Here is a 26654-nt window from a genome sequence, read left to right on the forward strand (position 1 = left end):
ACCTACACTCCCTCACCATCCTTGTGTCTTGGACCCATTTTACACACTGCCTTTCTCTGTAAACCTAATTATGGGAGTCCAGCTTATGTTCAATGTCGAGCTATTTATCAACGACACATCCGCTGTTTATGGAACTTGTGGTTCCAGCGTGTTTTCATTTTCTCCCTCGCCCTTAAAAGGGGAGCGAGGTCATTTTGAAGTTCAGAGATATTAGAAGGAATAGAAGGAACCCTGCACCTCAGGGCCTGAGTCTAAACCATCAGACGTATCTGCAGTTATATTTGACTAGTGGAGCAACATGTCAGAGCTGCTATGATTTTCTTGCCAACAAGGGAAAATGTGTTTTGCATGAGTTACATTTTGAGACATTGTGAGTATTTCTGTGCAGAACATCTGCTACTTTCTACCTCTGGTACCATCTCCAAATAAACACTATGGTATTTTGCTGCAGGGGCTGTCTTACTTTCGTTTGGTTTGGGATTTAGAGCACGGCCTTGTTGAAATTCACAACTTGTTCAACTGCAATATCTTGTGGAATTAATTCATTTATTTTATTACTTTGATTAATTCATTTTCACCCCCAGTTGCTACACAAGCGTATGAGGGGACTCAGGAGCATCTCCTCACTAGCCTTGAGTGGAGCAGCCTGCTACAGGAGCTAGCTGGCAAACACACCAAGCGTGATGTCAAACTTTGATTGTGACAGTGGGAGCTGCCTGTGTGTGTGTGTGTGTGTGTGTGTGGGGGGGGGGGGGGGGGGGGGGGAGCTGACTAAGTATCTTTGTAGGAATCAGGATTAGGGTTGTCTCCCTGACACACGGGGCTTATGTAAAGCTGACCTACCACACGGGCCACAACACAGAAGCGTGATCGGGCCTCTGCCTGCACTGCTCACAATGGACTCACTGTAATAGTTGGAATACTTTAGGTTCAGAAATAATGTCTATTGTAGCACGGGCCTAATGTTACCTACTTTTGCCTTTTCAATCCTCACAAACTGAGGAACGTTCTATGTTTATCCTTTGTTTTATCCTACTGTATGTCTGTGGTGGTAGAACCTGATCCCACTAGGCATCAGGGGATCCATGAATTCTCCAGTATCGTCCTCCCCACTGGGTCCAAGAGGAAAATGCATTTAAACTAAAGCCCCACATTTTGCCAGAAACACGCCTCATGGTTTATTCATTCACACAACAAAACCTCTGTAGTAATTTGCCATGTATTTGGACGAGGTTCATCTTCTGACAGCCCGCTCTGATGTCTGACTGACTGATGGACTTCCCGTCCAGCCATCTGCTCTGTTGACCACACATGACACAGGCAGCGATTTATCATCCCAGGTACCGTGTAGACCGACCATGCATCATCTTGACAGCTGCGAGTTTACATGATGTCTCCTCTCCTGATCAATTTTTAATGAATACTTAAGTAAAATGAAATTGCTTCTCTGTATTTGTCTTCATACTTTGTATGAAATGAAGGATGAGTTTCTAAATAAAATGCACTTTAACCTTGTGAAAATGAAGTTCGACAACACAGATTTGTTGAACCTCCTAAAGGTTTGTTCACAACCTCCTCTCTTCGCCCTTTGGGCTAGAATTGTGTAATCACTGCACAGCTGATTCAGCTCCGGCCTCATCAGTTACAGCAGGCAAAAATCTGCACCATACAGCAGGTTGAATAACTGGAATGATAGATGCTGATAGACAACAAGCCTGGCTGTCCGAAAACATGCACCCACTCCTCTGGGAGGGAGGAGCTCCATTCATGACTCAATGCATCCCAGCCTCATCCTGAATGCATCAGGCTTCTACATGTAGCACACTGACACAGAGATCAATAGCACGCGCTGCATGGAAACGAGATGTAACGGTTGCTAAGATATCCTGGATGTATATGTTGGACATTTCATATCCATATCGGGAGGAGGTGAAGCATCTGTGAGCTGTAGAAGCCCCGACTCCTCTGGCTGCGTTTGCTGCGTTGCTTTATGATGGAACGGTGGTTTAAAGAAAAAAAAAAAAAGAGGAGATATCAGGGCACACACCTGGATTTAGAACAGAAGAATTTAACAACTCAAAGGCAGGAGATACATAATTGCATGAAAAGCCATGACAATGGGACAGTCCGGTATCAAACCTGCACACGGGGCTTTGTGTCTGATCAATCATGGGGCTAGTGAATGTGACTCAGCACCTACATGACGGCCCCTCTACCCTCATTAAGCACATTATGAGTCACGTTCATACTCCCCTCTTCTTCTTTTTATCATTATTATTTAAAAAACGTCACGTTAAAGCTTTCTATGATTTTGTTAAAGGCTCACCACAGCCCCATAGACGCGCACTGCCACCGCGGCAAAGCCAGTTCCCGCAGTGACCGCAATAGGTGAAGCCTTTATGTAGCACAATGCAGACACGATGCCTCCAAGCAGCCAGAAACGTCCGAAAGCGCAACTGAAGCGGCGCTACGCGAGGCAATCGGGTCGATCAATCAACCAATCCAACAATCAATCAATACGCCTTGTCCGTCGCAGACATCCGTTTTCTAGGCTGCAGCCTATCTGTTGCTCCGCCGTGATTTCACGTCGGGCTTCTTCCACGGCACACGCCGGCTCGGACGGAACATTCGCAGCAACAAGGAACCCGGACCCACTTCTGCCGTGGGCGAACAATGCGTCCTTTCTCCATCCACGCAGAGAGGGGCACCTCATCATTTCTGCCTCACCGCTCGCTGAAATGTTCCTCCATCGTCTCGTCCCGAAATCAACAGCCGCTTTACAGTGGTCACAATTTACCCACCTTCGTGTTCATTATAACGCCATTACAGAGACGAAAACATAGTTCTATTTTTACCTGTCCGGCGCAGCGTCTTCCAGTACAACTCCCGGTCTGCTGGACACTGAGCGGCTCCGTTGCATGCATTTACCGTAATGGTTAAAATAATCGCGCTGCTACAATAGCTGTACCTAAACTGGTATTTACGGTATTCCTGTACAAATTTTCTAAACATTGCTACAGATTAGTTTACATGAAAATAAAGATGTAACAAACAATGTCAATGTATTGTTAGATCACTTTAATGTGTTCTGTAGCAGTAGCATCAGAGCTGATATTATCTATTCCCAGAGACAACTTCCTGCAATTTTATAGGTAACTATAAAATGTGCTGTTTATCTTTCTCATCATTAAAACTACCTAGTGGCGTTTTAATGATCAATGCGCGACGTATAATTCATTTTTTTAATTCCCAACTAAGACTACTGAGCTTCATTCTGTCATTAACCTTCCTTATTACCTTGGAAATACCTTGCAAATACTACCGTAGAAGCGACCCACCTGTAGCTAATCGGCTAATTCCTGGTTTATACTAGGTAATAGTAGCCACGGCCTGCTACACATCAGCACATCTGTTTACCTGTTTGTCTTTTTGTTTATCTGTTTAATTATAGGGCGGGGCTGCTAAGGTTTACATTTTTGTCAATTATCTCTTGTACAGTATGTACAAGTTCCTGCATGAAGTATATATTTTAAAAGTGACTGCTTTTCATTTAGACTGAAGCTGACTTCCATAAAGGAGCAATACTGCCACCATGAGGCCAATACGGGTTATTCTTAGTGATTATGATCACGTTTACTGTAGAGAATACAATACAAAAATACAACATACAATGGATGAATAGACAGAGCAGAGGTGAACATTCTAGCAGGAAAGTGAGACTCCTAAATAAGAGACCTACAGCCTCAAAAAGGCACAAATAATAAAAGTGGTCCTAATAATTTACAGATTTGTCTTCTCATACCTGTTGACATTGAGTGTAGTTTTCCAGGTCTGTCCTGTCTCAAATGCTATTTCCCCAAACTCACATGTAACACAGATAGTAAGAATCAGTTCACTATAGCTGAACCTGAACTGGTACTCCTGTAGCTCCTGACTGAGCTTCAGGCCATCAAGGCCAACCATCTGTGCAGGGACCAACACAAATGCATGCAGATGAGAAGGATAACCTTGACCACCATCAACCCATTAGGCCTCCTTCTACTTATGACAAATAGTAGAAGGAAGAATGACTGTGCCTTTGGAAAACTGATCTCAAAAAGCTATGACCTCCATAAATTATCCAAATGAGAGAAATGACCTCACATCAGTTTGTCCTGTTAGTATTAGCTTTTAGAAATGACGTATCACTGAAGTGCACTTGGCCAATTTAGCTCATGACTGAAACGAAAAACCTTCTACTACTAAGCAAATTGATGTTTTTTTTTTTTGTTTTTACAGATTATTTAGGATTCTATTTATTTATTTATTTATTTATGTGTTTAATTGGTTATTGATTTTTTCAAGTGTTTAGAAAGATCTTTACAAAGAACTATATATACTGTACAAACCACAAAAAAAACGTCAAATTACGTAAATGTTTACATAAATATTTATTTTTTTACACATTCTATGATGACAGCTATATAAGACTAATAATGTTGAAAATTTTAAATAAATAGCATGTACACAAACCTGAGACTACAGTGAAGGTGTGCTCCATTCTGTGCATACTGTTCTTTGTACATTAAAACCTGAAAGTGTAGAAGGAGCTACGATAACAACAACAACAAAAAGAAACTAATGCACATTAAAATCTAAAAACGTAACAATACTATACAATACAAAACAGATATGTTTGTTTCAAATAAGCTAATAATACTAGTAATACTAATGATAACAAATCACTAGGTTGTCACTGTATCAATGTAATGTGTTAGTGCTCCAGTTAAGATCTGTGGGGTACAGTTTCTCTTCATGGCCCCAGATATTAGATGATCTGGAGAAGAAACAAAATACAAAACTAAAGAAAATGTAACATATAAACCATTACTGCATTAATACACTGGAAATTCACATTGTGTCATTGTATTATAGCTTACATAAAAAGTTGGGCTGCCCACTGGCTGACAGTACATCAGGCTTGTTCACCAGAGGGCAGTCTAGCACCAAAGGACAGAACTGTGGATACATGGGACTTTGAGTTCTTTGATGCAGAGAAGGCAGCGCTTGAATCTGACCATCCCACTGGGACTCTTTCTAAACTAGAGGAGAGCAGTGCTTCGTCCTTATCTAAAGGAAACATGCGTGGTTCCCAGGGAGCTCGGGGCTGCAGGAAAACAGAGATAACAGTCAGTAGTTATACTTGATAAAACATGGTTTGGTATGTACTGTATTATACTGTATGCACTGGAGGAGTTATTAAAGACACAAAAATTATTAAATATCAATTATCTGGACATTCAATTGAATGAGTCTTGTTTTCTGTGTCATGTGATAATAAACAGCTGCTCTGTAGGGACAGTAACGTTGGTTTTGTTTGACTGTCACCCTATAACAGGCTGTCCAGGGTGACCTGCTGCACTAAACAGTAGGCAGTTATAATTAATAGATGGACTGTCATTACACAGTGACTTTCAGGTTTCATAGTCCTGTAACTACTGTATTACTGTACAATCAGATTTTTGCTGTTTATGCATCAGTCCCTTCACTGCACTGAGACTTTGACTTTCAGTGTCTTAGCTGTGTGCGGCTCTGATGTCTGTCAGCCCAAGGTTGTGCTTTAATCATGGCGTGTATGGCTGCTGGAGAGCATGACAAGAGCACAGTGAAGTAGGGACTGTTTGTGGTGTGGGGAAGGTTGATTAGAGCAGCCTGGTTTGGTGGCAAATCATTTCTTCTCTAATCAAAGTGAAGTGGTATAGAGCACTATAATCAGACAATCATCAACTAAGGAAAGTGTTGAGATGACTCTTTGTAGGCTCAGAAGGGTCCATCCAGACTCTATAGTCACACAATAAGAAAGGGAAACACTACTGAGAAGCCTGCAGTAGTTCCACTCTACACACAGCACAGCTTTAGCTTGATTGCAGTGTTATAGAGAATATCCTTCAAGCAATGTTTACAGGTTGAAGTGAAAAATGGCCTATTGGCATTGTGCTATGCTTTATAGGGAACATGCTTTTCAGCGTCCACTCACTATGAATAACTGCACATTCAAGGATAAGCATTTTTACACACAGACCAACATTTTAAGGTTTCATTTTAGTTAACCACAACACAGTCTAAATCTATCTGACATAGAGACACTCTGTCACATGTGGCCACCACATTGGAAACAGATGAGAACTGCTCCAGTGGAAGCAGTGCCCTCCTCTAGCACCTTGATCTAACATTTGAAGTTTGTTTGGGGGATTTAGGAGTTCAGCTGCGACGCTTTTGATCCTACCAGCCACTCGTCTGAGCTTGGCTGTTCATCAGTATCCAGCTGGGCACTGCTCCACTCCACAGAGCTCTCCTCTCCTGAAGTGCATATCGTGCCCAACCTGCTGCCAGATCTGCAGTGAAAAAAAATCGGCACACCCCACGAAACATCACTGGAGACATTGTTCCTTCACACTGGTTGAATTAACATGCCCACGTATAAATAACGCAAGGCTGCGACGCTATTGGTACGTCTAGGATTTGAACCTGAACAACGTATGAATGAAGTCTGTTCATTCAAGACTGATTCCAATAAAACCGTTCGCACTGTGTCAACCTTGTAGGACGTCGGCAGCATGTTCTCTTTCCCCAGGACGACCAGCGGCGTTTCTCCCTCTGCTCCAGAGCAAGGTGCCTCTGAGCAAAGACCCCATCACTCAGATCCTCCACCTGCACACAACGCCCACAGAGGCACACAGATATTTTTAACACCAATTAATTTAAAGTGCTTTTATCCAAAGGAACGAGACGTTACCTGTCCCTCTCCACAGTCCCCCTCCTTCTGTGCCTTGCTGTCAGCCAGAGAATATGACTCAACCATCCGCCAGCTACAACAGAGAATGTTTTTTTTAGTGAATGATAATAATAATGTGAAGTAGATAAACAATTTTATTTATGTTTTAACCAAAATCGATCTGCTTTCTTATATGCAAGGTAATAACAACTGTAAATAAAACTATATTTACACAAATTAAATATTATAAACAGTTGTGATCCATACCTGGGTGTTAGGATGTTTTTGTACTGCAGCTTTTCTACCTTAGCCAGAGACATAGGGATGACAATGTTATCAATATTGTACACACTCTCTCCCTGGCGTTTGCGAACAAAGCCCTAAAAGGAAACACGGTCCAGGTGAAGTAAAAGCAAAGTGACACCTCACACCAGCGATTCACACGAGTTCACACATTCAAAGCCACGACACGTCGTCAGGTTGCCAATGAATGTCTTCTGTGGATTGAGTAGCTTTCGAAATGATTTAACACAACCGCGTACTGTAGAGCACAGTATTTATCTCACATAAGACAAATTCCTGCCCAACGCGCTTCTTTTCCGCCGCTTTGCCACTGACAACCCAACTCTTGTGACTAAACGTGTGTCGGTTACCTGTGAGGCCTGCTTAAGTGAAGCCTGCGTGTAACTCGCCTCCAACAGTTCATCAGAGCTTTCCTGTAGGTCCCACAAGTGGAACAGGCTTCTCTCCCCATCTATGAAAACACAGATGTTTAGACCACTTTAAAAACACTAATTCACAAATCACCTGAGAAAACACAAAGTACACAAAAAAATATTACCAGTGCTCATGGCCCACAATGGTTTACTGTAGTCTTCTGAACATTCATTCCCTTTCACTCATTTTGCTCTGTAAACCCACCTTCTATATGCTGCTGGATGCATTTTCTCTTCCTCTTCCTCTGTTTTGCTCTCCTGTATTGACTCCGTGCAGAGCCTGCTCTCTCGAACGGTGCCAGACCCATTACATTGCTTTTATGACGCCTTGCACGCTGCTTGTATTTGCGGCCTATAACAATAAACATACAAACACGAGTTACGTCAGACACTAAGAATTCACATTCCGCGACAACCTGCGGTTTCCCTACCAGTAGCAGCATTTACTGTCGTAGCCAAACCTTTTCTTATTTATTTAATTAAGTGAGAAATGTGATAAATTGTGAAGAAATTGTGTCATTAGGAAAAAGTCAAATACTGCCTTGCAGTGTTGACAGACCTACAGCTACAAACACACAAGCACAAACAGACCTCCAGCACATTTCAATAAGACAAAGGGGAGAGACAGAGGCAATGAATCAAATGAATTAAGACCTTTTAGATCAGTAATACAAGCATGTTTATTTACTATTATTACACTATGCAAACAGATACATATAACATCTTTAGGTTTCCCTCTCCTGCCCGATTTCACTGTTTTCCACAATCTGATTATTTGTTAGCAGCTTTGTAGATTTTAGAAAATATCTGTTGTCTATTTGGTGTATTGACAAGTGACATAATTCAAACTGACTGAAAATCAACAGTGCGTGTGATAAGCGAGCGACGTCTTCATCAATTTTCAGCCTAGTGCATCTCATTTTTGTCTCCTCCCTCCATCTTGGCTCATTTCTTGTTTTTCCACCTCAGGTGTGAATGTAAAAGTCTTATCTCAAACACGCGGCTGACATACACACACACACAAGTGTAAGATCAACCAATCACTGACCATTTTAATTCAACAGTTGTCACAAACAAGCCCTGATTAGCTGCAGACTAATGTACAAATACACATAGTGTTGTTGTTAAACAGACCAACGAGTTCATTTCCATCTATTGCTCAGCTGAAAGCCTCATACAGACCCAGTGGGATATCTGATATAGTAGCAAGCAATTATGACGGTCCACGGGGGAGATAACAAGCAGACACAGCAGTAGGCTGTGAAGCAGCCATTTGATTCACAGTGGTTTTCTTTTTACTGAAAACAAGCAAATATGTAGGAGCATTAGGTAAACTGTCAGATTATTGTTTAAACGATATGTAGAGAATATACTGTGCATTTTAAAAAGCTGTTATTAATATTATGCTTTGGATTATTAGACCCGTGCTGTTTACAGGATGATTGCAACTAAAAATCAAAGAGGTTGATGACTTTTTCAACCATCTCCAACCACCCAGATCACTGCATTGATTTCACGGCCTGTGCATGCTTTGTGAGCCGAAAACGTCATGCTTAGATTGACCTGTCTTATGTTCATTTGTCCATGTTATTATAACTATTTTTTTTATTATTTTAACCAGGCTGGATCATTCCATTAAAAAACATTTATCACTTTTTAACTACTCGCACACGCTAAATGAATTCTAATTTTTAAGCAACACTGATAGATTTTGGAGTTGAACATAAAAAGGCTTTCCTGCAGCTCCACCAAAGCGAAGCCGAGCCAAGCAGATCAAAAGTCAGTAAGGTGCACATGAACATCACAAGCAAAGCCAAGCACTGTCTTTTAATTGCACCGCGGTCACAAGTCAACTATCATCAACAGAGGGTCACAATCATGCTAATGAGCTCTAATGCATCCACGGAGAACAAGATAGCAAAAAACAAGAGCAGTTGGTTAATCAGTGTTGATAAAGGGCATGATCTTACTGTTGCGTAGTGGGGTGGAGCTGCGTCTGTTGTAATGTGGTGGAGCAGACGGCTGGCTGTCAATGACTAGAGGCCTTTGGGCCCATTCTTCTCTGGCCACCGATCTCCTCTGTATGTGATAGGATGGCGCCGTATCTGGGAAACAACATGAAGTTGGTCAGAATGATGACACAGGCCAGGCCAAGCATGTCAGTTACCTACAACAATAACACAATCACGGGTAAGCGCCTACCGAACGACAGAGGCAACTGGTGAGAACTGGAGCTGGGGTTTCTGGAAGACGGGGTGCGACTGGAGCTGCAGTCAGGATCAGAACACAGGGCTACAGGGTCACAAGAGGAGCACCGCGGACAGGAAGAGGAGGGGCTGGACTTGAACTGGGCAGAGTCCTGAGAAAAAAGCATTCACTGGGTCAAAAAACATATACAATATATAATAACTTGGCTGGTTCTTTGTTTGTTTTCTGGGATATGAGTCATACGTTTTTACATAAGCTCTGATTCTAGTACTATATTTGCTGAAGGCTTTGTTATTCATCTGGCACTATCAAAATATTGGCAGCAGGGTGATGCTTATTATAGAAGCTGCAACTGTCCAGGGTTCAGACAGAGCTACATCCAATGTAGCAGTGGACTAAAAACTTACGCGTACAACAAGCTGTGAACATCATTTTTACAACTTATAAACTATTTTTTTTACACACAACATACTACACTATCACCCAAACTGATCCAGGTAATCAGCACTAGGCAGGGCTGTGGCTCTGGAGCCCCATGGCTTGGCCACTCCCGCTTTATGAGATGTCCTCCGGCTAAATAAAGGATAGAGCTTCAAAATAATCCCGTGCATTTGTTTATTGAAAGCAAATCCAAGAGCTCAGACTGTTTTTAATTAAACAGGTATGCAGCTTCAAACCTTAACTCCTATGTAATCACTGGGGCCAGACCAAGACAACCTGGCTTAATGTAAGATTTTTATTTTATATTTAATAATGCAGACATTTCAATTACTTTTAGAGCTGTAATATAAAATCCAAAGACAATGTATACTGCATTAAATATTCACTCACATCCACTTCACATGGATGACATGGGCGACACGAAAGGCAAAAATAAAGACACCACCTTGGAATCAAATGCGAATGTGCTTTAGCTCCTTGACATTTATATACAGTAGATTGTGGATCAGCTGTACAGACTGGAGACAGGAGGAGAAGGCGAGCAGGCTACCTGTGAACTGCTGGGATTGTGGCTGTTCAAAGTGAACAATCTGGGCTTGCGGTAGGCGACTAAAGGTCGGGTACGGGCACACACACACGATACATGGGCCTTAAAGAGCATCCTCCTCCCCGGCGTCCTCCTCCTGGAGCTCCCAGGCATGACACCATTATCTGCTTTCTGACCACTGCAGGGATGAGATCAGATGAGGTCATGTACTGTAAATGTCAGATATGCTTCATGATAAGATCACAAGTAACCAGCTTTTTGTGAGGTGCTTCTCAGAGCTCCTTCATGGATAGCAAGCATGAAACCAATAATAAGTACCTAGTTACTTTGTTAGTAGTGTTTTTGAATTTATCGTAAAAATTGGAGGGCTTGCCATCTAGAACATATTATATCATTGCATCATGTTATTAACAGATGATAAACATCTAGAATGCAGTAGTCTTACAGGTTGCCACTGTTCTTTACCTGCTCCTGTCTTGCTTTGACAGCGGTGAAAAGCTGAGAGGAGGCATCAGACTGTTGACGATCTGACTGAGTTGGGCGCTCTGCAATGAACACATCAAGCAGGTAAACATTTAACAAGTGCCAGCACTGAAGCTCAGGAGCAAAAAACAACCAGAGTCTGCACTAACTGTCAAAGGAAGGAAAGCTCAACACCCAGTGTTTCCAGCGTCGCGGCTCTTTTGTCATTTTTGCAGGATCAGACACACGCTGCGTGATGTTTGGAATGATCACAGCCCACAGCCTAGAATTCCCCAGCAAAATGCTAATGTCATTACATCTATTCATGCTTTGAAGGTGTCAGTTCCCCTGGTTGCAGCAGCGGCTAATTATTCTGTTTGTTTTTCCTCTGTGCCTTAATTTTCTTCTTTTGTTAAATGACGACTGATTATTATTTATCACTGTAAATTCATGCAGCTGCTACTGTACATTGAGAAATGTGTCCACCGCCACTGTAGCAGTACAAACACCAGTTCACACATGCACACAGCTGGTTTTAAATGGTGTCACACACTTTATTAGAAGTGTAAAAAACCTTTAGGTTGCACCTTGGAAAAAAATGATGAACTCTAAAAAATCTAAATCTCATCACTTAGAAAATCTAAGTGATGAGGTTTCTATTCCTTTTTACCAAACCATGTCAAGATGTTCACATAAATGTCTCTGACGTGCTACAGTTATATTATTAATCTTTCTTAATCTAGAGCAGAGACTCATCTGCATCCATCTCCTACATCTTTTAACGGTATTGAGGCAGTGTTTACTGTGTTGCTCAACAATTACCGTATTTAAACCTAAATAGCTGGAAGGATAAACATGTTTGCTATGAATTCATTAAATACAATTCTTCATTTGTTGATTTTGCAGTTTCCAATTTTGCATAATAAACAGGCAAATGGGTACCCTAAATATTGGCTTAATCCTATGAATCTGCCACTAATTTGAACTGTGTACTGTGTACAGGTATTAAAGGCGAACTTCCTGTTTTCTGCATGAGAGGAATCCAGGCTTTACACACTTGCTTTAGGGGTGAACGAGTTCCTCTCTCCTACCTGTCTCTCTATGTTGTGCAGAAGACGCATGGGGCTGCAGGGTTCAGTGTCAGCGTCCGTGGCCGTGCAAGACAGCCCTCCCATTTCCATCATTGGGTTGTGGGGAGTCCTTCTGTCTTTATGAGGCTGAGGCTCTGCAAGCACCACGCCACTCTTCCACATAAACAAAAAGCACAGATTAGAATTTAAAATGGGAATGGTCTAATCTTTTCATACAGTGTGTTACACACAATCAGCTACAACAACACAACCACAGGCAGGTGAAGAGAAACCTTACGATTATCAAAAAAAAAGGTGAATCTAAACTGATGCATTGGAGAAATGGGCAAACATCAGTACAACTAGGTGTCCGTCACCTGGCACAACGTAATATTAGATTACCTTAGAAGAGCAAATGTGCTTGTGGAGTTCCACCACTTGCTGTATTCTCCCTTCCAGCTCAGCCAGACGCAGCTGCAGCCAGCTCCATCTGCTGCCCAGCTCAGCTCTCTCCTCCAGCCAACGTCTCTCACAGCTGCTGCTGCTACTAGGAGGTATAGAATGGATGACAGAGGAAGACACTTACACCCACCTACAGTATCAGCATTATGCTTACAGTATATACACAATACTGATAAGACACTAAAGAAAGGAAATGTAGGTGCAAAAAATACAATACAAACACAAAGTTGACAAATCATCCATACAGTCACTTTTTCCTGCTGCTCTGTCAACATGTGACCTATTTCACACAGCCATGTTGCCGTGCAGCTGTAAACTCTTTAGCATCCTAACAGCACACAAGGGGGGGGGGGGGCACAAAAGCCGATCTGGGCCACAGAATAAAACACTGTCGTCTTGCGCGGTGTGTCTACAGTAGGTTTCCATGGCGCTTGTCTTTATCGCCTTTGTGTGTGTGTGTGTGTGTGTGTGTGTGTGTGTGTGTGTGTGTGTGTGTGTGTGTGTGTGTGTGTGTGTGTGTGGCTGACTTCAGCGGGGCGCTGGTTGCCATGGCAGTGCTCTTGGACCTTGGCTAGGACAGGGAGGGACTCACCCCACTTCAAACACTCCGATGCCGGACGGAGAAAGGTTAGGTTACTGAGCAAGCAGCTGCACACAAAGTGCTTCTCAAGACCCTTTGGTGCTGGGAGGCAGTGGTTCTAATTTAACTGTTAGGGGAAATGTGTTTACTGTACATCCAGTTGGGGGTGCACAGGAAGGAGGCCTGTAATCGTTTAATGCTCTAAACAGAGTTCACACCCAACCCCAAGGTAATATCTGTTCTCCTCTTCCTCCTTGTTAAATGGCCAGACCTCGTGGACGAGGTGCTCCAACCACATGTGCAGGAGAAAATTCCAAGAATATCTGTCAAGCACCAGGCGGCTCAGTCAGAGAGGAGTGGTTCACAGATGTTACTGTTAGAAATCACAGACTACATAATTACATAATATATTCCATGTAAACTCTAAACGTGCCCTCCAGAGTGAGAAAGGGTGAGCTTTCGTGGCCAAATCCTGCCTGAATGAACCAGCCCCAGCAAGTCGCTCTGGGTTTAACTCCCCTATTCAAACAGTCCTCCTCGGCTCCTCCAGAGGCATTAGGGTTTTTGGGTGTGTCGCGCAGTTAAGCCTTCCAACATTATGCCTCTCAAAAGACTCCCACGCAGTGTATTTATCATACTGAACATGCATAATGAGCAACAGTGATACGGACTGTCGCCAGTGCAGAAAATTTGTTTCAAGGCCAAAGAACTCGTGCCCTTTGACCTCAGAAGGACCCAGGAGGACAAAGCGGGCAAATAATCTGGTTCCAGTTTTCTCAGCACATTAACTCACCAGAGCACAGCTATTAAATTACCCACCAGAAACAAGCTGAGGAACTCAAAGAACTCGTTCTACTGAGGAAATAAACAGTGCTGCTTTCCCTGAGACCAGGGTGTTCCGTCTCCCACGCAGCACTCACGCTCACACGTTGCTGACTTTTCAGGCCACTCCACTGACATCCCTCCTCTGAAATCAATTCGAACACTTGAGAGCAACGCTGACAAACGCCAAAACCTGAGCATCACAGGACACCGCAGCTGGATTTACATGGATTTACACTCGTTTGGGGCGAAACCGGTCCCTTTGAGGAAGGACGCGGCAGGACCGCCCTCCTCAAAGCGCAGAAACAGACACGCTTCTGAAGTGTTTTTCACTAGAACGAGGTGGAGCTGAGAACGGGCTGGCAGGCGTGTGTGCGTTTGTTTCCTGCCCCGTGGGTTAAGACAGACAGCTAGCGTTTGAGTCGGTCATGATTACAGCATGGAAAAAGAAAGGTATGTGTGTGTGTGTGCGTGTGTGTGTGTGTGTGTACAGTATGACACTCTCCACAGCTGGGAGGACAAAGCCTGTACTCATGAGCAGCTCTCGGGAAGAGATTTAAAATATGTAGGCACGTAAAGTGGACAGTTTACTTTCCAAAATTTGAATGTCTTAAAATAAATGCTGGTATTATACTGGACATTTTTCAACGTGATTGAAATAGTTCAATAGACTGGATTCACTGTCCCGAACTGAAACACTGCTTGGAGTCGGAGTTAGCGCGAGGCCACTGACTCCAGCTGAACCACAGCTGGGTTTGGAAATTCAATCCTGGAACGACGCAGGAAATCTTCTGGCAGCGGGACGACGGCGAGGACGCCTTCGAGCTGGTTTTTCTGATTTTCACAATAGCAACAGCAGGTGACCTTATATTTGACACTGCGTGGATTCCAACTCGATACGACAGCATATGTACAAACAGGCGATATCTGTCTTCACATCTATTCTGTGTAAGAGCCTTTTCCCCCATGATATTCCCATGTATTATAACATAAGTCATGCAGCTTGCACCATCGACCCCCTTTGTCTTGGAGCAACACACACAGATGCCTTGAGAGCTACTGTACTACATTATCCTATTCAGACTCCATATTTCACTGCACACAAACTGCTTTTCTGCCTGATACTCACGCAGGTAATGTTCTTTTAGTTCGGCTCTGCTCCTCCTCTAACTCGCCCTCTGAGCTGCTGCCGCCCGTGGCGTCAGAGTCCAAGCACCCCTGCAGGGTCCTCAGCACCGCCCGGGTGGAGCGGCAGAAGCCCCGGAGCTCCGTGGAGGCGGGTGAGGCTGTGGACAAGTCCGACCGCGGGGCGCCGCGCTCGCCGTGGGCCCGCGGAGGCGGCAGGGCAGGATGCACGCGGCCCAGGCCGTCATCCTCGCGCCGGCGGCGTCTCTCCAGCGCTTCCAGCTGCCGCTCGCAGTGGAGCGCCGCGTGCTCCGCCAGGGCGGCCGCCAGCCTCCTCTGCAGCCCCCGAGCTCGGCCGCGCAGCCGCGCCTGCCGGGACAGGCGCCCCCGCAGGGCCTCCTCCGCCGGTGGACGGGAGCCCAAGGTGCGAGTGGGGCTCCAGGGTCGAGAGTGATGCACATCAGCCACACCCGGACCGCATTCAGGCGCATCCCCGCATCCGAGCTGCAGACGCGCCTCTCGGCCGCCGTGTCCCGTGGGCCGGTCCGGTGCAGCTGATAGGGCGGAACCGCTCGGGCCCTTGTTGAAAGACAGAAGGCCGAGGAGGGAGGGAGGGCTCGCGGGGGAGCCCGCTTCGCACTGCGCGTACGCAGGGACGGCAGCCGCGTCCAGGCTCACGGGCGCGCAGGAGTCCAGGGCGCTAAACAGGGACACGTTCAGCCACATCTTGTGCAGGTCCTCTGTCAACGTGAGGGGAGGGTCCGGCCCGGCGGGTCCACGCGAGGCGCTCGTGACAGAGCCAGCGGGGGAGGACAGGTGGACGCCGTGGTCATCGCTCAGGACCCGGGTCAGCGCCGGGGCCATGCCAGGACAGGCGGCACCTTGGATGATGCGACACACAAAACATGCAAAACGAACTAAAAACATGGCCTAAAAAGAAGCTCAGTCCGCTGTTTTGCATATTTTCACGATGATACGTGGGGACAGAAACGCCCCCTTCTGTTCACCCTGGTTCCGCCCGTTTTCCAGCTGCAAACGACCAAGACTTTCTAAAGTGCCGCTGTTTTGACGCACGCCTACCGCGTATTGATATGGAACCCAGTCAAGCTTAATGGAAAATACGCGCAACGTTAAGACGAGCTAAAGTCTGCGCGCAGGAGACGAAGTTAGGGCTGAAGTTACGGCTGTTTCTGGTTCCACAAACACACGCTGACGTTAGCTGCACCCGGTCATAACGGACCTTAACGTTAAAGCCGCGTCAAGTCTTAACGTCACTCACCTGATCAGGACGTAAACGGTTAACTGAACATTCGCGCTCCACTACGACGTCCACTTTTCCTTCTTGATCCGATCCTCGACCCAATAAAAAAGGCCCTCGGTGGCTTTTTGACGTGTTGCTCGGACAGCGATACTTGTTTTGCTCGGGATTTCTTTCCCCCACTAACTGTCAGACGCTGCCGCCTTCGAAGCCGCTCATCAACTGGAGAGAGAGAGCGAAGCGAGTCTGACGGAGGAGGGGCCTGGACCACTCTCTCGCGACGCCTTCACGGTCTGCGCGGAGGCTCGTAACGAAGAGAACGCTTGGTCAAAGATGCGTTTAAACTCGATGTTCGGGATTTCATAACACGGTGGAAATTATGGCAAAACAATTACGCAAGTCTGCTAGAGATGCTAATAATTTGCATAGAAATTGAATTAAAGGCACACGGGTTTCCAATGGTTTTATTTAAATAAGCACATCTGCCTAAAACGCCAGAATTAACAGACCATATAAACACATTTAAAAACGGTCACATAAAAGCAATACTCCATGTCAGAAATAGCAAACTAATTATAATACATCTTTACAATCAACAACAGTTATGATCCTTCGTATTTAGTATTCAAAATTTGTCCTCACACACACACTGCATGCACCCACGCACACACACAGTATTATCACTCTGAATTCAGTCAGTTTGTATTATGCTATATGTCAAGAATAAGGTCACACAATTAATAAATAAAATATTCCATCATTAAGTGGTTTTCTCAGTGGGTGTGAACAAAACCTTGTGCAACGTTCAGTGGTTTGTTATTAATGTCTTCCGTTCATTCTATATTTTTATGATTAATATCTAAGAAAAAACAGCAGTGGCACATATTAATATAGACACCATACAGTGTCAGTGATTTAGACAGGTTATAGACTCTTTATACACTTAGCATCCCCTTAAAGAAAATGCATGTGTCTTTTCCACGTCTATTGGCCAATCATTCATTCAAGTAAGGGAGGAAAAGCACTTTTAACTTAAACAACAGTCCAGTCTAGCAAATGAGCCAAAAATATGCAAAAGGTCCCGCAAAGTCACATATATTATTTGCAAAATGATGTGCTTGCATGACATGAACACACACACATGCACACGTTTACATAATGAATGTGCAGCCCTCAATGCGGATGATGTGCAAGGTTGTCAGTGTAAGAGGGTCCTAGTGTGTGTGTTGTAGTATTCAAGGTGGGGCCGTTAGAAGTAGTCTCGTCTTCGTGAATCATCACTAATGAAGGAGGGGTTCCACTGGGCTGGGTATATGCATGAGTGGCGGGAGCCTGGCAGACCCATGAACGGGTACAGGCCATTTCTATCCAGGTCAGAGTTTCGCAGTGCAGGCTGAAAAAAAAGACGGTTAATTATTTGATATTTTCAATATAACAGTAACTTATTAGCTGTATCCAACCGATTACTACAGTAAAACGGATCTACAAATAGGAGAAAAACATGTGTAATGTGAGGCTCCTTACAGAGTAGTAAATGTCAGTCATCTGCAGCAGGTTCTTGGTGCTGCCGTTCTCTTGCATCTCTATAGTCTCCCTGCCCCACTCCATGGATATGCGGTTATTTTTGGGGAAGTCTGCATATGGCGACATCTGCAGGTCTCCACTCTTAAAGATGATCTTGTTGATGTCGTTTTTATTTTTCCTGTTGGGATTTTTTTTTGGTTAACTTGTTTGACTTGATTCTTGTGACTATTTGGCACAACAGAAGACTTGGTTTTGTATTTTTATATAGACTACTAATACTATAAATAATAAAATATTTTTTTTATTATGTCATACTTGCAACAGGTGACAGTAAGAGCGATGATGAGGATGAGCAGCAGGCCGCCCCCTGTAGGTGCCACTACAACAGCAATCAGCTTGTAAACTGCAATAAAATAAATAATAATGTTGATGGTTCACAAATGCTAATAAAATACAACAGTACTACAGCATCTTTAGAGCATTTTATAGCCACCTACAATTTCCACAGTTGAATCCACCAAATCCAAAGATGCACCTGAAAAAAATAATGTGTCGCCAGTGAGAACATGGTCTTTAGTAAATAAATAAATAAAACAAATATATAAAACAGTAAGCTTAACTCACGGGATGCAGGTGCCATTTTCCAGCTTGTAGCCATCCCCACATTCTGAAATAAGACATATTTTGAGTTGATCTAAATTTGAATGCATATCCCACTTGTTTTTGGGAGGGTTGAGCTCACCTAGGCAGGACAGGTCATCAGGATTGTGTTTGTAGTATCCTTCATGACACTGGCAGTGAGCTGTGCCACTGTTGTCGACGCAGCTGGAGCGATCCTTGTCGCACTGAGTCTCCTGGGCCGCACACAGACTCTCCTCTAAAACAGGATATATTGTGTATTTTAGCACCATCTAGTGGCGGTTTATGTGTAATTACCTTTAGCAGTAGGATCTCAGTAAAGTTTATATTAAACAGTATTACATTTGTGGTTTAAGGTTTAAGTTATTACAGTATTGCAGCTTTGGCTATTATATTTACCATGGTAAGTGAGGTTATGAAGGTAAACAGGTAGCGCCACGCTGTTCAGGACCTTACGGCAGTGGGCCAACGAGGAGCTGCAGTTGCTGAGAGACACAAGGATGCTGCTGTAGACCTCAGCACTCGTCACATTAGCAGAAATGGAAAACATGTTGACGGCTAAGATGTGAAGCCCATTGTTCTCTCTGCGGGGAAAAATTCAAGCCATAATGTAAACGGAAAGCCGGTCGGCCTTGTAGTCTTAAAATATACAACTCAGAAATGACACGAGGCCTCACTTCTTGCTCAGGGTCGAGCGCCTGTAACCTCGCAGGGATGACAGCGATGCGTTGAGCTGCGACACAGACAAGCAAGGGTGTCAGTCGAAGGCGTCACACAACGTGCACACGACGCACATGCAGCGATATGGACTGTGGAACGGCCTCTTACCAGCTGGATGAGCTCTCTCTGGATCTCATGCGTGTTGGCAGCGTCACGTGACACTCTGAACGTCCCCAGAAAAGTCTTAGCTAAGGAGGAAAAAACGATGTCTTTGTGAATCTAGATAGAGCTTTGAGCTAATTGAGATTTAACAGTGATATATTGATATTTGCGTGAGTCTTACCTCTGGTGCATGTGCGTCCGTCTTCCAGGTCGAAGCCGAGCGGACACTCACAGCTGAAGGAGCCCCGTGTGTTCACACACAGGGAGCCAGCTGGACAGGGCTCCTGCTCACATTCATCTACATCTAGACCCACCGACAACCTCAGTCATTTTAAATTTGAAACCTTCTGAATAAGTATAAAACTCGCCGTGTGCTATCAAGCTGTCAGGCACCAAATGAGGGGAGACTCACCCTGGTTGCAGGTCGGCCCTGTCCACGCCTGCTGACATTTACAGCTGAACTGACTTGTGGTATAGTTATAGAGACACAAGCCGCCGTTCACGCAGGGGTTTGACGCACAGGGGTTCGCTAGATGTCAGAGAAGATGAGAGGCAATGACTACTTTCAACAAGTTAAGGCTCAGGGACTGAAGGCTTGAGCATCACTACTCACTTGTTAGTGGTGGGACTCCAGTGGTTTGGATGTCACTAGGTGACGTTGTCGTGAGCAGCTCTGTGGTTGCCCTGTCTGTCTGTTTCCCAGTTGTGTGCACAGCCTCCGTAGTCGTAGCTGGGGGGCTGCGGGTGTAGGTGGTGCTGATGTAGAGTCCAGGAGCCGTGGTCACTTCCACAGTGCCAGGGCCCGTTTCTGTCTGGAGGGTGGTGGCGTCTGTGGGGCTGTCGCTTGCGGTCGGAGGGCCCTGGGTCCGGCTGGGCGGCACGCTGGGTGTTGTGCTGGCCGTGGACGTCTGCAGGGCCAGGGTGGGGGTCGGGGTGGGGGCCGTGGTGTCCGGGACGGTGGCCTCGGTGGGCGACTCCGGAGCTGGGCGGCTGGTGCTGCTGAACGTGGAGGATGAGGCTGCGGGCAGAGGCGGTGTAGCTGTGGTGGCGGTGGTGGACGCGGTGTTTTCTGTCATCTGTGACCTTAAAGAACAGATCGGTGAATTAAAGCACTGACAAAAAATACATAAGGAACTATTTCCTTATGTAGGAAATAGGAAATCTAGTTCAACTTAATGACAGCTCCTGTCAGCAGGGGGCGATGAAGACCATAGCACAAATTGTAAATGTCCCTCAAACCTCCTTTACATTTCTCATTTAACCCTCATGTTGTTGCAGTAAAATTGAACTGTTTTTTAAAATTTTTATTTTTTTAAAAAATACATAAAAGTAATATTTTGGGAAAAAACGTCTTAATAAGGGTAATGAACATGTAAAATAAAAATGGTTCATCTCACACATATGCAACCTCCATACATGTTTATATTACATTGATGCTGTTTGGGTCAATTTGACCCACCAGTAAAAGTTAAGGCTAAGATTAGTTTAAAGGGACATATATGACTGGTTTGGTTGAATCTGTGAGACATTACAGTCTCACACATTTACCTTATCTCCTAACTCCATCTAAAAAAAGAAAATGCCGGTGTGTTATGAGTTTTTATGGGAAAACAATCGCCTGTTCAAACTTGTTCACAAGCTAAAGTGTGGGTCTGGGGGTTCTAAAGAGAACCGATACGATCGTCAGAATGATCTCCCTGCTAAGCATTTGGTAGCAAAAAACAAGGCCCTCAATCTCCAGGTTTGCCCTCACAGACAGAACAGCCTCAATGTCCTACTGCCCCAAAAGGGGGAAATGTTGAAGCACAAAAATGCTGAAAGCAGCATAAGGGAACTTGAAAACAAGTATGATTCTGGATCACAATACCAGTAAAAGTGGGACTGGACAAACTGGACAAAGTCACAGGTTCCCACAGCATCAAGCATTGGCCACTGGTCATACAACATGAAGACATGATGTTGTTTATAAACATCACACAATGAAAAAAAACATTTTCAAAATGTTAAAAAAAAACTGTGAAGAAATCACAGCAATGTAAAACTATTGTGTTTTATATGTAGGTCTTTCTAATGTGTAAGGTCAAGAGGTCAAGAAAAGGGCTATACTGTATAATTGGTTTTGATTTAAAAGACACGATCCAAGTATTTATATATTTCTGAATTCATCACAACGCTGAAGCGACGGCAGCACATACCGGTCTGTGACGTTCACGGGTGCAGTGGTGAGGTACGTGTACGCTGGCGTCTCTGTGGAGGAGCTCATTTCAGACGTGCTGCCGCTGACGGAGGGAGACACTGTGCTGGAACCCACGCTCACACTTTCCTCTGGGTTCTGGGATGAGAAACGCTCCGTCCCGTCTTGGTTCTGGGTGCTGGTGCTGTGGCTGGCGGTCGTGGGCTCTGTGCTTCTAAGGTTATGGTCCGACTCGGAGGCGTTGGTGGCGCCTCCTGTAGGCGAGGTGATGGGCGGCGTGTGGGAAGCTGGCGCCACAGACTGCTCGGTACTGGGCGCTGTGGCTCTGAGAGGTGGCGTGGAGCCTGAGGGCTCCTGGGCCGTTGAGGAGGGTTGATGCTGGGTGGCGTTTGGCAGACTAGATAAACTATGCGTTGCCCTGTGGGTCGTCTGGGACCCCCCTGGGCTCCCAGTCTCCTGTGTGTCCTGAGTGGATTGGGTCATTTGCTGGTTTGTTGTATCCCTGCTGTCAGTCCCAGTGGATGGGGCGCTGTGGGTATAGTGCTCAGTCTCTGTCGCACCAGAAGGACCGTCCCAGGTGGAGGAGGGCTGCTGGGAACTGGAGTGTTCTGTAAACCCAGAGGAGGTGATGTTGCTGGAGGAGGATGTAACCGACAGCAGCGTTCTCTCCCCAGCTCTGCTGATTGTGGTGGAAGTGTAGGTGTGGTCGGTGAGGACAGCAGTCTGTGATGACAGAGGCGTCGCGTCTTCAAACAGGAGGGTGGTGCTTGGGCTGTTCTGGGGCAGACGGGTGTCCTGCTCCTCACGGGAGGAGGTTAACATGTGTTCTGTGCTAGTAAGGTCCCTCCAGTCTCTGCTGCCACTGGTGATGCTGCCACTGGTGATGCTGTTGCTGCCACTGGTGATGCTGCTGGTGCTGCTGCTGCTGGTGATGCTGCTGCTGCCATTGGTGATGCTGCCACTGGTGATGCTGCCACTGGTGATGCTGCTGCCACTGGTGATGCTGCCACTGGTGATGCTGCTGCCACTGGTGATGCTGCCACTGGTGATGCTGCTGCTGCCACTGGTGATGCTGCCACTGGTGATGCTGCCACTGGTGATGCTGCTGCCACTGGTGATGCTGCTCCCGCTGGTGATGCTGCTGCTGCCACTGGTGATGCTGCTGCCACTGGTGATGCTGCCACTGGTGATGCTGCTGCTGCCACTGGTGATGCTGCCACTGGTGATGCTGCCACTGGTGATGCTGTTGCTGCCACTGGTGATGCTGCTGCCACTGGTGATGCTGCTACTGCCACTGGTGATGCTGCCACTGGTGATGCTGCTGCCACTGGTGATGCTGCTGCCACTGGTGATGCTGCCACTGGTAATGCTGCTGCCACTGGTGATGCTGCCACTGGTGATGCTGCCACTGGTGATGCTGTTGCTGCCACTGGTGATGCTGCTGCCACTGGTGATGCTGCTACTGCCACTGGTGATGCTGCCACTGGTGATGCTGCTGCCACTGGTGATGCTGCTGCCACTGGTGATGCTGCCACTGGTAATGCTGCTGCCACTGGTGATGCTGCCACTGGTGATGCTGCTGCCACTGGTGCTGCTGCTGCTGCCGCTAGTGATGCTGCTGCTACTGGTGCTGCTGCTGCTGCCGCTAGTGATGCTGCTGCTTCTGGTGCTGCTGCTGCTGGCGATGCTGCTGCTGGCCTCAGTGGTGGCTACCACAAGGGTGGAGGCGAGTGGCTCAGTAGATAGACCTGTGGTCTCCAATGATCTGCTGCTTGTTTCTGTGAAAGCTTGTGTCCGTTCAGTATCTGTAAGGGAAGAAGTAAATTAAATAATCGCCATTCAAATTTTTCTCAGCTTTTGATGAAATGAGAAACTTCCAGCTCACTCTGAGAACGTCCCTTGCCATGCCACGCTACGGCCACTAGAGGGCGCTCACCAGGCTATAATTGGACCGGCAGAAACCAAGAAGGCGCTCGCTGCCAGGGACGCCTCTCTTGCTGCAGGGCCAGTGATTTTAGGTGGAGAACAACACTCTGGCATGTCTCCTCTAACAAAGGCTCCAGCTACTAAATATGGCCGTGCCTGTATCTGCTGGGAGTCATCAGCCACTTCCTTCCTAAAGCTGAGCGAGCACAAAGCACTGGCAGAAAAGTGATACCGTGGATCAGGGCGTGTGGTCATGTCTGTGTCTGCTTCAAATTGGCCCAAATTGTGTAGAACTGAATTATTTTAAGTTGACGTATAAACCCACTGAAGGCACACGCCTCATCGAACAGTTGCCGGTTTATTATATTTATAATTTAGGCCCAATATTTAACTGTGACTAGTGCTTTCTTTCGATGTGGCTTTACTCCAGCATCTGAGGGAGAGACTGATGCTGGACAGCATCCTGACAGGCAACACAGTGAGCAGCAGGCACCATTAACTGGGAGTCCATGGAGCGAACTGGGCCGCTGGGCTCACTTCCTCTGCATGCGTGTCTCGCTTTATTTCATTTTCTCACCCTGGATCGAGTCCGAGCAACAAAGCTCAGACTGGAACGCGGTTCTGGCAACAAGGGAGGGACACTCCCAGATTCTCTGCTGTTTATCTCCAGACTCGCAGCCGTAAAAATAGTTGCCACTGAGAACGTTTCATAATTATGTAATTCCAGCAAAACTGTGACCTGCATAACAATTCTATGCAGTCTGTTTAGCAGGGATTGGTTTGTGCTTCAGTGCCAAAGAAAGTTTGTTAGCAGCTTATACTCTGATCAGGTACCACAAGATGAGTCACAGCTTGGGTCTGCAGATGAGAAATACAACATAATGTGTCCTTAATCTACATGGATTTATTCATACTCATAATGTCAAATTTTTAAATGACATTTGGTTTCTTACGTCTTATTTCTTTTGGCTTCTTAAATGTACTTAAAGAGCACATTCCTACAGAGCTATAATATTGTAATAGGTTACAAACAAACAAAAACTTAATAAAAGCTCATATTTAATGACAAAAATAAAGATTTGTGGTCCATGGTGAACAGATTGCAGCAAATGAATTCAATTATATGGTGACACACAAGAAATTGCAAAAAGTTGAGTCGCTAGATGTGATTTCAAATTGTCACCAAGTCGTGGGAGCAGAGACAAAGTGGAGGAAATACAATATATAAACAGGTTCCAAGTTACACAGTGACTCTATTAAGAAAACCCTATAAACCCTCTATTTAACCACAGACATAAGAGCGTAATCATGGTAATGATCTGCTAATAATAAGGGAATCAAAAACTGTCTCAAGCTTTTTTAATGTCGACCTGCTGAATTAAAACACAGTGCTGCCCTGAGTTGATGAGGTACACGCTCCAGCCATTGTTGGATGTTTTATGGCGCTTTTATAGAGAAATACTGGCCAGGGGTTGCGTAAGGCATCCTGATGCTAGAAATACATTTTCAGTTCAGAGAGTTCTTCGAGCACAGGCTCAGTATTTAACCCCTGTTACGCGTGTATTATCCGTCTGGTGCAGGTTCACGCTCGTGTGCAGAGACAAGACATGACATTAATAATAACCAGATGAACCTGAGGGTTGTGAGTTCGTTGGACCCCGTTGTGTGTAAGAAGCGGGGCTTTAATACAGAGCTGCAGCTTAGAGCACCTGCTCCATGGCTGAAAACACAAGAAAAGAACCTTCTGTGGCAAAAGGCAACACCTCAGCTTAAACAGGAAATCAATAACGGTGCTTAGAGAAGATACTGACAAAAACGTTCTCAGTCCGTTTATTCAGATTGTTTCAGCATTTAAAAGTAGATTAAGAAAATGATATATGCTAGGTTGCTTAGCTTGAATTAATAATAAATATTATTATTTCATTATTATTTTTTATTATTTCTCAGCCCCACTAAGAAAATAAGTATTGAATGATATATTATTTAGGATAAATACAAGTATTCATGGCATGACTTTCACTTTTAGTTTTTATCTTAGTAATAGGATTTAACGTGAAACAGGGTGACTCGTGTTACAGAACATGGATAGCCTGAATAAAGTCAACACATAAAGGACAAAGCTGGATAAAGTAATATAGAAATACCGTGAAAGAAGCCGGACTGGCCGCTTCTGGCCGCACCGTGCGTTTCCGCCGCGGCGCGTGCGAGCAGGAGGTTCCTCTGTGATGGTGATAAACTCTCGCTGGAGGATGAAGTGGAGGTAGCGCCGCTCCCGGCGCTACCGAGTTCATCTTTGCCGGTGGAGTGGCGCGCGCCGGCCGTTACGGGGTCCGTGCCGTTGTTACCGGGGGTCCCGGCGCCGAGGGGCCCCGGCGCCGCCAGCAGGAGCGCGAACAGGGACAGTCCGAGGACGCGGTGCGAGAACCACGCTTCCATTCTTCTGGTCCAGACCCCCGCGCGGCCGCCGAAAGTTGCCGTAGAGTCGAGAGAATGCGGCGGAGGCTCCCGGGGACACCATGGGCGGAGCCCTGCAGCTCGGGGCGACGGTTTATGAGAATCAAATAAATCCTGGTGCGACTCCGGGGGAGATCCGCTGCTCGGACGGCGGGGAACGGAAGATAACGCCGCCGAGGCGGCAGCCTGTTATCGCGCGGCGGAGGAGCCCGAGCTCCTCCTCCTGCCGCTGCTGCGCGCGCACACGCACGCGCGCCGGAGCCCGTTATTCGACCAGAACGGTGGCCTCGGCTGCTGCCTTCAGGTGTCGGAAGCATTGTCATAAAAAGATGGTACTTCAGAGGCTGCGAGTCCACCTCATTAAAATGATTACACAAGCACCTATTACCTATAAGTAAACACAATGACTATCATATTAATAAATATTAATACATATATTAATGGTTTCTCATCACTGTAGTAACGAATGAATGTCATACAGTAACTTCAATGTGAACCACTTTGCTTAGAAATCATTTTTCACATCAAGTCTTATGACATACATAACTAGTAACTGGTAGAGTATTATATTAGCTTCAAAATGCAAAGAAGTTAAAATAAAATACTTTAAGGAGACAAAACAATAAAAGGAGTCTTTTAATCTGTATTTC

General features: G+C 45.5%; 3 protein-coding genes across 18 annotated transcripts in view; all 3 read right to left on the reverse strand.

The window, feature by feature from the left end:
- map2 (microtubule-associated protein 2) overlaps positions 1–2934 on the reverse strand; it is a 45256-nt gene extending 42322 nt beyond the window's left edge. For 9 of the 10 annotated variants that reach the window (XM_055504853.1, XM_055504851.1, XM_055504852.1 and 6 more), the window contains exon 1: positions 2856–2934. The gene's annotated coding sequence lies outside the window, so the exon portion shown is untranslated. The remainder of the gene's footprint in view (positions 1–2855) is intronic. The other variant, XM_055504845.1, reaches the window with a different exon arrangement.
- A 1477-nt stretch (positions 2935–4411) lies between these two features.
- On the reverse strand, positions 4412–16734 carry kansl1l (KAT8 regulatory NSL complex subunit 1-like). 7 transcript variants are annotated; one of them, XM_029136841.3, is made up of 16 exons: positions 16467–16732; positions 15192–16068; positions 12601–12742; positions 12220–12372; positions 11132–11211; positions 10670–10844; positions 9673–9829; positions 9441–9575; positions 7676–7822; positions 7408–7508; positions 7022–7134; positions 6776–6848; positions 6569–6690; positions 6266–6374; positions 4920–5146; positions 4412–4816 (listed from the first exon to the last, which is right to left on the reverse strand). In XM_029136841.3, exons 2-15 carry the CDS (start codon positions 16049–16051, stop codon positions 4955–4957), a joined length of 2559 nt encoding a protein of 852 aa, XP_028992674.1. In that variant the 5' UTR covers positions 16052–16068; positions 16467–16732; the 3' UTR covers positions 4412–4816; positions 4920–4954. The 7 variants fall into 7 exon arrangements, with proteins under 7 accessions (XP_028992674.1, XP_028992676.1, XP_028992673.1 ...); XM_029136843.3 differs by having other exon boundaries at positions 7022–7059; positions 12601–12745; XM_029136840.3 differs by having other exon boundaries at positions 12601–12745.
- Positions 16735–16893: 159 nt separating this feature from the next.
- On the reverse strand, positions 16894–26256 carry heg1 (heart development protein with EGF-like domains 1). The gene is made up of 14 exons (XM_055505114.1): positions 25695–26256; positions 21626–23429; positions 20044–20513; positions 19843–19959; positions 19612–19734; positions 19437–19516; positions 19286–19341; positions 19008–19192; positions 18712–18846; positions 18594–18636; positions 18467–18504; positions 18285–18372; positions 17970–18147; positions 16894–17838 (listed from the first exon to the last, which is right to left on the reverse strand). The coding sequence occupies exons 1-14, from the start codon at positions 25984–25986 to the stop codon at positions 17695–17697; spliced, it is 3753 nt and encodes a 1250-aa protein (XP_055361089.1). The 5' UTR covers positions 25987–26256; the 3' UTR covers positions 16894–17694.
- Between the last annotated feature and the right edge of the window lie 398 nt (positions 26257–26654).

This window comes from Betta splendens, chromosome 21 (genome assembly GCF_900634795.4).
Source record: "Betta splendens chromosome 21, fBetSpl5.4, whole genome shotgun sequence".
NCBI classification, from domain to species: domain Eukaryota; kingdom Metazoa; phylum Chordata; class Actinopteri; order Anabantiformes; family Osphronemidae; genus Betta; species Betta splendens.